The 13221-nt window shown below is 42.6% G+C and overlaps 1 protein-coding gene across 1 annotated transcript in view; it reads right to left on the minus strand.

The window, feature by feature from the left end:
• SLC35F1 (solute carrier family 35 member F1) overlaps positions 1 to 13221 on the minus strand; it is an 889467-nt gene that overhangs the window by 111564 nt on the left and 764682 nt on the right. Inside the window, exon 6 of the mRNA XM_029596434.1 lies at positions 986 to 1145. Coding sequence (XP_029452294.1) covers positions 986 to 1145 — 160 coding nt within the window. The remainder of the gene's footprint in view (positions 1 to 985; positions 1146 to 13221) is intronic.

Below are 13221 nucleotides of genomic sequence, written 5' to 3' on the forward strand. Positions count from 1 at the left end.
TTGCCTTTATTGATATTCATGGTGATTTTTTTCCCTTTGCTGATTTTTACTATATTTCACAATATTCAGTAAACAAAATATTTGTGTTTACCAGTTTGTGTTGTGTATCCTATGGTGTAATATACCCCCCTCAGCCCACCATTTACAAACTTGGATCTAGAAAACCTAAAAGAAATTATCAAAGACCTAAAAGCATTGTTACTGGAGGACAAATTACTAAAATCAATATTCCTTGCTCCTCTAATTCTAACCTTTCAGCAATTATATAACCTGAAACAAAAACTTACAAGAAGTAAGCTTCAAAGAGAAATCCAGAGAGACGAAAATAACAAAAAATATCTGCAAGACACCATGATGCTGTGTCAATACATATCAGGACCCTACAGTAAACAAATGGGAAAGACTTTCAGAATAAATTTTTCACATTCATTTTCTTCTATGAATGTGGTATATATGATTCAATGCAAAAAAATATGAAGAATATTACATTAATAAAACAAGTAATAAATTAAGCACAAAAATAAATCTTCACAAACAAAATAACATAGTACAAAGAAGTACAGAGTAACACATCAATGTAGATGAGGTGTTATTCTTTATTTTTAAAGGAAGATCACAAAGGGAATTTTAGGAGTACGTAATAATGCAAAACATGAAACATTAATAAGGCTTTCTCACCCATTATCAGTTAAAGCTTTACTGTGACAGTCACTTAGGTCAAGGGATCCCACTGCCCCTTTTTGCCTTTACTGAACTATAAGGACACATGCAGACAACCTAAGATCTAGCTGACTCTGCATTATTTAAATTCAGTGTAACTGTGCTCTTTCTTCACTGACCTGATGAAGGAAGCATAGCTCTTGAAGCCAGATGTAAATGTCTTTAGCAGTATTGTGGTGCAGAAGGGATATATTAAATAGGAAGCAGAGTGCCAGTACTGTAGGGAGAATGAGACTGAAAGGTCACAGTTAATGCTTCTACTTACAGCTGGATCCCACTGAAGAAGGAGCCAAAGAGTCCAATCATTCCTAGGAATTCCACCCGGCTCAGGTTCCTGACAATGTATTCTTCACAGACATTGCCAATGCCGTACAGTGCGACTCGCGCCAGCATCAGCACATCCCCTATCAGTTTTTTATTTGTTTCTGGGAACAAGGAAGTTGGAGAGAGATCAGAAACACAGTGTGTGCTTCACTGTACATCTGCAGGCCCAAGAACTTGAAAACATGTGCCATCTTCGCTCTTCCAAGTTCTCCATATCTAAGACCACTGCACAGTGAAGAACAAGGTGTGTGTGAAAAATGAACTGTATATAAGCAATGAAGGGAAAACAGAGTTCAGTAGTACTGCAAGTAAGTCTGAGGACCTGAGCTTCAAGTAAAATGAGTTCCCTGCATTCCAGAGCTCCTCTGATATGGCATTACTTAGTTTGTCTACATCATATTTCACTATGGATGTTGCTGTTGCTGTCACTTTAACTTTAAAACTCACCAGCTTCCCCTATTAAAAATAGTACAAGTGTTCTAATATTGAACCAGTATCAAGAATGTTTGCATTTCTTCTTCTATTTAACTTGAAGAAATACAGTGCTGAGAAAAGGTTTAACCCGCTAGGTTGGTCTGTATTTTAGCAATTTGTACACAAAACATGATTAGATAAGAACATAAGAAATTGCCATGCTAGGTCAGACCAAGGGTCTATCAAGCCCAACATCCTGCTTCCAACAGAGGCCAAACCAGGCCACAAGAACCTGGCAAGTACCCAAACACCAAGAAGATCCCATGCTACTGATGAAATTAATAGTAGAGGCTATTCCCTAAGTAAACTTGAGTAATAGCAGTTAATGGAATTCTCCTCCAAGAACTTATCCAAACCTTTATTGATCCTAGCTACACTAACTGCACTAACCACATCCTCTGGCAACAAATTCCAGAGCTTAATTGTGCGTTGAATGAAAAATAATTTTCTACGATTAGTCTTAAATGTGCTACTTGCTAAGTTCATGGAATGCCCCCCTAGTCCTTCCATTATCCGAAAGTGTAAATAACCGATTCACATCTACTCATTCAAGACCTCTCATGAACTTAAAGACTTCTATCTTATCCCCCCTCAGCCGTCTCTTCTCCAAGCTGAACAGGCCTAACCTCTTCAGCCTTTCCTCATAGGGGAGCTGTTTCATCCCGTTTATCATTTTGGTTGCCCTTCTCTGTACCTTCTCCATCGCAACTATATCTTTTTTGAGATGTGGCGACCAGAATTGTACACAGTATTCAAGGTGCGGTCTCACCATGGAGCGATACAGAGGCATTATGACATTTTCCTTTTTATTAACCATTCCCTTCTTAATAATTCCTAACATTCTGTTTGCTTTTTTAACTGCTGCAGCACACTGAGCTGACGATTTTAAAGTATTATCCACTATGATGCCTAGATCTTTTTCTTGGTTGGTAGTTCCTAATATGGAACCTAACATCGTGTAACTACAGCAAGGGTTATTTTTCCCTATATGCAACACCTTGCACTTGTCCACATTAAATTTCATCTGCCATTTGGATGCCCAATCTTCCAGTCTTGCAAGGTCCTCCTGTAATGTATCACAATCCACTTGTGATTTAACCACTCTGAATAATTTTGTATTGTCCGCAAATTTGATAACCTCACTCGTCATATTCCTTTCCAGATCAGAAAGAAAGTTAACCTCATTTACAGGCCGATACAGTAAAAATCGCGGGAGAGCGGGCGAGCGCCCGTTCTCCCAGCGCGCGCACAGGCCACTCTCCTGTGCGCGTGATTCAGTAAATTAATTTATTTAAATTAGGGCCCGCGGTTAAAAGAGGCGCTAGGGACACTAGCGCATCCCTAGCGCCTCTTTTTGGACAGGAGAGACAGCTGTCAGTGAGTTTGACAGCCGACGCTCAATTTTGGCGGTGTTGGTTCTCAAACTCGCTGACAGCCATGGGTTCAGAAACCAGACACTGGTAAAACTGAGCCTCCGGTTTTCAACCCGTGAGCCGCGGGCTGATTTCAATTTTTTTTTTTTTAACTTTTGTTAACTTTCGGGACCTCCGACTTAATATCGCCATGATATTAAGTCGGAGGGTGCACAGAAAAGCAGTTTTTACTGCTTTTCTGTGCACTTTCCCGGTGCCGAGAGAAATTAATGCCTACCTTTGGGTAGGCGCTAATTTCTGAAAGTAAAATGTGCGGCTTGGCCACACATTTTACTTTCTGAATCGTGCAGGCATAACTAATAGGGCCATCAACATGCATTTGCATGTTGAGGGCGCTATTAGTTTCGGGGGGGTTGGATGCGCGTTTTCGGCGCGCTATTACCTCTTACTGAATAAGGGGTAAAGCTAGAGCATCGAAAACGCGCATCCAAATGCGGGTTAACAGTGCGCTCTGCTGGAGCGCACTGTACTGTATCGGCCCGTGAATAAATAACTCCGACTATAAGAAATATTTTTGATTATTTATTCAACAAAATGATTTAACAATAAGTGTCCATGTATGAAAAAGCATGTGAACCTTTCATTCAGTAACTGGTGGCATTTCCTTGAACAGCAATAACGTCAACAAAACATTTCCTGTAAATTTTTGTTAGTCTCTCATATCACCCTTGAGGAGTTTTGGTCCATTGTTCCATACAAAACTGCTTTGTGACATATGAGGGCTTCCTTACAAGAACAGCTCACTTCAGGTCTTGCGCAGTATTCTAACAGAATTTAGGTCAGGATTTTGATATGGCCAATCCAAAAAACAAAATTTCTTCTCTTTCAGTCAGTCTGTAGTAGTCTAGTAGATTTACTTGAATGCTTAGGGTCACTGTCTTGCTGCATGACCTACTTTTAGCTCAGCTTCAAACTCACAGATGGATGGCATTAGATTCTCCTCTAAAACTTTCTAATATAATGTAGAATTCATGGTTCCATCAATAATAGTAAACCATCCAAGTCCTGATGCAGCAAAACAGTCCTTTATCATGATACCTCTACCCCGATGCTTGACAGCATGAGGTTCTTATTTTGGAAGGCAGTGTTTTTTTTTTTAAACAAAACTTTTGTTGTTGTTCAATTCTTGACTCAGCTATCCAAAGAATATTATTCCAGAAATCTTGTGGGTCATCAAGATGTTCTTTGTTGAACCTGAGGTAGGCAACCATGTTTTTTTGGTTTTTTTTTAGAGAGCAAAGATTTCATTCTAGCTATCTTCCCATGAAAATCATTCCATTCTGTTTTTCCCTGATGGTTGATACATGAACTCTCATATCAGCTACAACAAGAGAGGTCTGCAGATTTTTAGATTTATTTATTTATTTGTTTGTTTGCTTATTTATTTAAGAACACTTCTATCCTGCACTCTACAGGAAAATGCCTGAAGGGGCATACTGGGTCAGACCAAGTGTCCATCAAGCCCAGTATCCTGTTTCTAGCAGTGGCCAATAGGGATGTGAATCGTTTTTTGACGATTTAAAATATCGTCCGATATATTTTAAATCATCAAAAATCATTAGAGCCGCGATACAATAACAATTCCCCCGATTTATCGTCAAAAAATCGTAAATCGGGGGAAGGGGGAGGGGAAGGGGGAGGGCGGGAAAACCGGCACACTAAAACAACCCTAAAACCCACCCCGACCCTTTAAAATAAATCCCCCACCCTCCCAAACCCCCCCCAAAATGCCTTAAATTACCTGGGGTCCAGAGGAAGGGTCCCGGTGTGATCTTTTACTCTCGGACCTCCGGTGCTTGTAGAAATGGCGCCGGCGCTACTTTTGGTTTTTCCGTACGGAAAAACGATTCGCATGCAGGAAGTCGTTCCCGGACCCCCGCTGGACCCCCAGGGACTTTTGGCCAGCTTGGGGGGTCTCCTGACCCCACAAGACTTGCCAAAAGTCCAGCGGGGGTCCGGAACGGCCTCCTGCAGTCGAATCGTGTTGTCTACGGCCGGTGCCATTTTTGGCGCCGGCCGTAGACAACACGATTCGACTGCAGGAGGCCGTTCCGGACCCCCGCTGGACTTTTGGCAAGTCTTGTGGGGGTCAGGAGGCCCCCCCAAGCTGGCCAAAAGTCCCTGGGGGTCCAGCGGGGGTCCGGGAGCGATCTCCTGCCGCGAATCGTTTTTCCGTACGAAAAAAGATTCACATGCAGGAAGTCGTTCCCGGACCCCCGCTGGACTTTTGGCAAGTCTTGTGGGGGTCAGGAGGCCCCCCCAAGCTGGCCAAAAGTTCCTGGGGGTCCAGGGGGGGCCAGGAGCGATCTCCTACGCTCCTGACCTCGGGGGACAAAAAACAAAATGGCGCCGGCGCTACCTTTGACCTGTCATATGACAAGGCAAAGGTAGCGCCGGCGCCATTTCTACAAGCACCGTAGGTCCGAGAGTAAAAGATCACACCAGGACCCTTCCTCTGGACCCCAGGTAATTTAAGGCATTTTGGGGGGGTTTGGGAGGGTGGGGGATTTATTTTAAAGGGTCGGGGTGGGTTTTAGGGTTGTTTTAGTGTGCCGGTTTTCCCGCCCTCCCCCCCACTGGACCTCAGGTAAATTAAGGCATTTTGGGGGGGTTTGGGAGGGTGGGGGATTTATTTTAAAGGGTCGGGGTGGGTTTTAAGGATGTTTTAGTGTGCCGGTTTTCGATTTACACGATTTTCACGATATTTAAAAAACCCAAACGGCAACGATCCGATTCCCTCCCCCTCCCAGCCGAAATCGATCGTTAAGACGATCGATCACACGATTCACATCTCTAGTGGCCAATCCAAGTCACATGTATTTGGCAAATACCCAAACATTAGATAGATCACAAGCTAATATTGCTTATTAATTTCGGTAATAACAGTTTATGGATTTATCCTCTAGGAACATAGCCAAACCTTTTTTAAACCAGTTACACTACCTGCTGTAACCAAATCCTTGGGCAATGAATTCCAGAGCTTAACTATGTGCTGAGTGAAAAATAATTTTCTTCAATTTGTTTGAAATGAGCTACTTGTTAAATTCATGGAGTGACCCTAGTCCTTCTGTTATCTGAGAGAGTAAATAACCGATATACATTAACTTGTTCAAGTCCTTTCATGATTTTGCAGACTTCTATCATATCCCCCTTCATCTCTTCTCCAAACTGAACAGAAGGGATGTGAATGGGGCTTCGGCCGATTGAAAATATTGTACGATATTTTCAAAATCGTCAGAAATCGGGGGCTCCCCCAAAACAATAGGAAAACCCCACGATATTGTTCGTGGGGATTCTCTTATTGTTTTGGGGGAGGGAAAAACGGCACACAAAAATAACCTTTAAACTCACCCTGACCCTTTAAAACTAATCCCTTAGCTTCCCCCACCCTCCCGACCCCCCAAAAAACTTTCTACAGGTACCTGGTGGTCCAGTGGGGGTCCCGGGAGCGATCTCCCGCTCCCGGTCCGTCGGCTGCCACTAATTAAAATGGCGCCAATGGCCCTTTGCCCTTACCATGTGACAGGGTATCAGTGCCATTGACCGGCCCCTGTCACATGGTAGGAGCACTGGATGGCCTGTGCCATTTTTAAAGATGGCGCCGGCCATCCAGTGCTCCCTTCATGTGACAGGGGCCGTCCAATGGCATGGATACCCTGTCACATGGTAAGGGCAAAGGCCATCGGCGCCATTTTTATTAGTGGCAGCCGACGGCCCGGGAGCTGGAGATCGCTCCCGGGACCCCCACTGGACCACCAGGTACCTGTAAAATGTTTTTTTTGGGGGGGGGGGTCGAGAGGGTGGGGGAAGCTAAGGGGTTAGTTTTAAAGGGTCGGGGTGGGTTTTTTGTTTATCGGCTTGGGCGCAGCTGATAAACAAAATCACGATAGGGCCGGACAAAAAAAACATGATATGAATCGGAACAGGAATCCGAACCGATTCCGGTTTCAATTCACATCTCTACTGAACAGACCTAACTTCTTTAGCCTTTCCTCATATGGTAACCGATCCATGCCCCATATCGTTTTGGTTGTCTTTCTCTGCACTTTCTCTAGTGCAGCTATATCCTTTTTGAGATGCGGTGACCAGAATTGCACACAGTATTCAAGGTGCGGTCTTACCATGGAGCGATACAGAGGCATTATGACATCCATCGTTTTATTTTCCATTCCCTTCCTAATAATTCCTAACCTTCTATTTGCTTTTTTGAATGCCACAGCACACTGAGCTAATGATTTCAATGTATTATCCACTATGATGCCTAGATCTCTTTCCTGGGTGGTAACTCCTAAGATAGAACCTGACATTGTGTAACTACAGCAAGGGTTATTTTTCCCTGTATGCATCACTTTGCACTTGTCCACATTAAAATTCATGTGCCATTTGGAAGCCCAATCTTCCAGTCTCTGCAATTCATCACAATCTGCTTGAGATTTAACTACTCTGCATAATTTTGTGTTGTCTGCAAATTTGATCACCTCACTCATCGTACCCTTTTCCAGATCATTTATAAATATTTTAAAAAGCAACAGTCCAAGTACAGATCCCTGATGCTTTCCACTGTTTACCTTTTTCCACTGTGAAAATTGACCATTTAATCATACTCTCTGTTTCCTGTCTTTTAACCAACTTGCAATCCACAAAAGCGCATCACCTCCTATCTCATGACTTTTTAATTTTCCTAGAAGCCTCTCATGCAGGACTTTATTGAATGCCTTCTGGAAATCCAAATATACCACATCTACCAGTTCACCTTTGTCCACATGTTTATTCACCCTTTCAAAAAAATGTAGGAGATTTTTGAGGCAAGGCTTCTCTTGGGTAAATTCATATTGGCTGTGTCCCATCAAACTGTGTCTAGCTAAATGTTTTGTGATTTTATTTTTTATAAAAGTTTCTATGATTTTTCTCGGCACTGAAGTCAGGATCACCGGTCTATAGTTTCCCAGATCACCCCTGGATCCCTTTTTAAATACATTGGCCATCTTCCAATATTCAGGTACATCGGACGATTTTAATGATTACAGATTTTTACTAATAGGTCAGAAATTTCATTTTTAGTTCTTTCAGAACCCTGGTGTGTATACCATCTAGTCCAGGTGATTTACTACTCTTCAGTTTGTCAATCAGGCCTACCACATCTTCCAGGTTCACCATGATTTGATTTAGTTGATCAGAATCATCACCCATGAAAACCTTCTCCGGAATGGGTATTTCTCCAACATCCTCGTCAGTAAACACTAAAGCAAAGAAATTGTTTAATCTTTCCGCGATGGCCTTATTTTATTTATTTATTTGGGGGGTTTGTATACCGACATTCATAGGGCAACATCATATTTGTTTCCAGGTAACATCGAATGTAGCAACAGTGCTTTACAATTAACAGGGATTTTTCCAGTATTTTTGCAAGAAATGGTAGGTTAGAGATAGGCCGATAGTTGGATAGGTCATTTGGGTCAAGTTTAGGTTTTTTGAGGATGGGTTTGATGATGGCTTGTTTAAGGGTATTGGGGAATTCTCCGAGATTTAAGAGGAGATTAATGCTATAGTATAGGAGATAGATAGGAGGGCTTTGGGGGGAATGGTATCCGAAGGATGTGAGGCTGGTTTGATTTTCTTTAGGATGGAAATAAGTTCAGTGGAGGCGATGGTTTCAAATTTGTTGAGGGTGGCGTTGGGGTTGTGGGGGAGGGTTTTGATGATGTTGTGGGTGGTGGGGAAGCGTGACATTATCTTAGATATTTTGTCATGAAAGAATTAAGCCAATTCCTCGCAAATAGTTTTGGCATTCTCATCTTCTGTAAGTTTTGGCATTTAGTTTTGGCATTTTCATCTTCTCTAAGTGCCCCTTTTAACCCCTTGATCATCCAATGATCCATTAGACTCCCTTGCAGGCTTTCTGCTTCAGATATATTTAAACAAGTTTTTATTGTGAGTTTTTTTTCCTCTATGGCCAACTTCTTCTCAAATTTTCTCTTAGCCTGTCTTATCAATGTCTTACATTTAACTTGCCAATGCTTACGCTTTATCCTATTTTCTTCTGAAGGATCCTTCTTTCAATTTTTGAATGAAGATCTTTTTGTTAAAATAGCCTCTTTTACTTCACCTTTTAACCATGCCAGTAATCATTTTGCCTTCCTTCCACCTTTCTTAATGCATGGAATACATCTGGTCTGTGCTTTAGGGTGATATTTTTTAAAAATGTCCATGCCATTCCACACTTTTTACCTTTGTAGATACACCTTTCAGGTTTTTTCTAACTATCTTTCTCATTTTATCAAAGTTTCCCTTTTGAAAGTTTAGCTCTAGAGCTGTGGATTTACATATTGTCCCCTTCCAGTCAAATTTGATCATATTATGATCACTATTGCCAAGCAGCCCTACCACTATTACTTCTCTCACCAAATCCTGTGCTCCACTGAGAATTAGATCTAAAATTGCTCCTCTCTCATTGGTTCCTGAACCAATTGCTCCATAACACTGTCTTTTATTATATCCAGGAACTTTATCTCTTTAGCATGCCCTGATGTTTCACTTATCAGTCAATATTGGGGTAATTGAAATCTCCCATTATTACTGCACTACCAATTTGGTTAGCTTCCCTAATTTCTCTTAGCATTTCACTCTCCGTCTCACCATTTTGGCCATGTGGAAGGTAGTATACTCCTATCACTATTCTCTTCCCCAGCACACAAGGGATTTCTACCCATAAAGATTCGATTGTACATTTAGTCTCATGCAGGATGTTTATCCTGTTGGACTCTATGCCACTCGGACATAAAGCTCCACCCTGCCACCAAGATGCTCCTCTCTGTCATTGCGATATAATTTGTACCCCGGTATTGCACTATCCTATTGGTTATCCTTTTTCCATCATGTCTCTGATATGCCAGTTAAGTCTATGTCATCATTCACTGCTATACACTAATTCTCCCATCTTTCTTCTTAGACTTCTGGCATTAGCATACAAAAATTTCAAAGCTCTGTTTGTTGCCTGACACATGAATACACTAAATAATAAACCCCAATAGTTTAATTCTCCCCAATACTTTAAAGTTTAAAAATTTATCCAAGCAGTACTTATTGATTCTTTCCAGCTACCAGCAAGGTAATCATCTTCTCTCAGTGCTTCCACAATTACATTATAAAAACATATGATAAAATAAGAAAAATAAAATACAGTCAAGGTATAAAGGGAACAGAAATTTCTGTACATCAAAGTAACCTGTTTCCTCTTTTGTTTTGTTTTTTATGTCTTCAGCCGGAACTAAATTTTATAAGTAATTCAGCCAGTTAAAGTCTGTTTGGCTTGAAAAATTGTTCTTGGATAGATTACAGGTCTTTGTAGTTAGAGTTTTATTGGCTGAGTCTATCCTGGTCTGAAAATGTTTGCCTGAAAAATAGGGCATTCATGGCCTTTTAAAAATTTTTTATATCTAGTATTTCTCTTATTGATAGGAAGTTTCAAAACATCAGTCTGGCTACTGAGAAAGCTCGATTTCTGGTTATGTCAAGCCTGGCTGTTTTATATTCGGCACTTCCAGGAGGTTTTTGTTTGCTGAACATAGTTGACATTCCGGTTTGTAAATTCTAAGCAAGATATTTAACTAGATGATATTAAATATAATTGATAATTGAGTTGGCTACGGCAGATGTTTGGAAGCCAGTGTAGTTTTATTAATGCAGAGGTTATATGTTCATTTTTATGTGCATCAGTTAGAAGATGGGCTACGGAAATCTGAATTACCTGTAGAGGATAAGTGGTACATAACGGCAGGCTGAGATATAAGGAATTGCGGTAGTCCAGGCCATTCAGAACTAATAAAACACCACAAAAAATACAGTGGACCGAGGCGCAGAAATCACACCAAAGGGAAAAACAACAAAATAGTAGTGAGCTATGATAACTCTTAGTATGGCTTGTTGGTAAAGACAATGAATCAAATAAAAATTTTTGACAGGGTGACTTTCATTCAAAATACAACATCAAAACTTGAAATAGGTTTTGTTTTTTTTTTTTTACCATTTATTTATACATTTTTCAAACAATTAACAGAGAACAATGCATACACAATCTTGAAGCTTCCTGACAACAATGTACCTTTTAATGTTCTCCTCCCACATCCTCCCTCCCCCCCCCCAGAACCTATACAATGTACATAGAGGGGCAGATTTTATAAAAGTACGCGCGCACGTACTTTTGTTCATGCACCACACGCAAACAAAAGTACGCCGGATTTTATAAGATACGTAGCCGCGCGTATCTTATAAAATCCGGGGTCGGCGCGCGCAACCACGCCCACGGCCATGCCCCGGAACGCCTCCGAATGACACGCTGCCGCGACACGCCCCCGACATGCCCCCCCCCAGGAAAGCCCTGGGACTTACGCGCGTCCCGGGGCTTGTGTGCGCCGCCGAGCCTATGCAAAATAGGCTCGGCGTGCGCAGGGGGGTTTTGAACTTATGTGCGTAACCCTTATGTGCGTAACCCTTTTAAAATCTACCCCATAGAGAATATCTGTATCTGTTACTTGTATGGTAACCATGTCTGTTACCGGTACAAATTAAAATTTGCAAAAGACATGCTGACTTTAATCGTTGAAATAGGAGAAAGGCCCCAAAATAATTCAGCAAACACAAGTACTTTTTCCACATCCAAACAGAAGCTAATATGTATCAAAAAGTGCACTGCGGGTTCTGGCATTCAAAGACATAATGTAGGGATTCTAGATATTAAGGTAATTATCATATTTCTGAGATGACATGCATTTTTTGACAGACATATGTTTAAACACGGCAAGTTGATCGAATTTCAGATGCCATAAGGTATAAGGTAGTTTCTCGTCAGTGATCCACTTTTACAAAATAGTCTGTTTTGCTAGTAGGAAAGCTTTTGCCAGAAGTGAATGTTGAGATGATAAGGTCCGTGGTGTAGTTTCTGGTATGCAGTTGAATAAACAAAATGCCTATGATATTGGAAGATTCTTGTCCAATAACCCCCTAAACATCTGAGGATTTGGATCCAAAAACATTGAGTCACTTTACACGCCCAAAAACAATGAAAGAGAGTAGCCTTGATAGCATCACATTTCAGACACTCCTCAGTTGGGGCTAACCTAATTTGAAGAGGAGAAATATATAGACACTGTAGAAATTGAAATTGTATTTCCCTAAGTTGGACATTTTCAGTAATGTTGGCCAGGGTCTTGAAACAGGATGACATACTACTTGGAGAGAGCTGAAAATCAAAATTGGCATTCCAACAGTTCACCAAAGGCAAGATCAGGCTTACATCTTCTAGAAGCTGTATTCTTTGTGTTACGGTCTCGGGCCATGCCCCGGGACCTGCACTCACCACGTGGCCGGCCCGGCCGCAGGAACGCCTTCCCTCCGGCCTCCAAGGCCGAAGATGCGGCCCTCCACGGCTTTCTCCCTGCAGGGGAGACGCCGATGCTGATCCCCAGCTGGCCCCGCCCCCTAGGCACGTGCTAGGGGTCCCTCTTAAAGGGGCCAGCGTGGGAAAACACAGAAACAGCCCCTGATGACATCAGACACTGCCGGGCCATTTAAACCTGGCAGCTGCAGCAGTACAGGGCCTTGCAATGAGGTTCCTCAGTTCTCCTGAGTTGTTAGTTGCTGCTGTATCCTGATCGTCCTTCTGGCTTCCGACTCCTGACCTGGCTTTGTTCCTGACTCCGTCCTCGGATTCCGCTTCTGGTATTGGTATCGACTTCTGGCTTCTGGCATCTGACCTGGCTTCGTCTCCTGACTTCATCTTCAGCCCCTGCTCCTGGTTTTGGTTCGTCCTCTGACTTCTGGCTTCTGACCCGGCTTCGCTCTTGGACTCCGACTTTAGCCTCTTCCAGAACCTCAGGTATCTGGTACTTGCTGGCCCAGAGGATTCTCCTAAGTCCCAGCGGCTCGGGCTCTCACAGGCTCCTCCCGGGGGAGCCACGGGCTTCCGAGGGTGAAGACTCTTCAACTACCTGGGTTCAGCCGTCCTGTATCCTTCTCTTCAGCCACCGCTCGGATCCTTGGTCGCATAGGGTCCCACCTAAGTCCAATAGGTCCGGGTCCCTACGGGCTCCTCCTGGGGGGACCTCGGACTTCCAGTGGTGAAGCCTCTCCCGAGTCTTCCGTGCCACCTCCCAGCTGTGACACTCGCTGTGGGCCTCCACAGCATACCATCCACTGTCTCAGCTGGCCCAAGGGTCCACGACCGTAACACTTTGCATCACGGAGGCACAGGAGACTCGTTGTTTTTGAAAAG

Source organism: Rhinatrema bivittatum, chromosome 3 (assembly GCF_901001135.1).
Source record: "Rhinatrema bivittatum chromosome 3, aRhiBiv1.1, whole genome shotgun sequence".
In the NCBI taxonomy this organism is placed as follows: Eukaryota; Metazoa; Chordata; class Amphibia; order Gymnophiona; family Rhinatrematidae; genus Rhinatrema; species Rhinatrema bivittatum.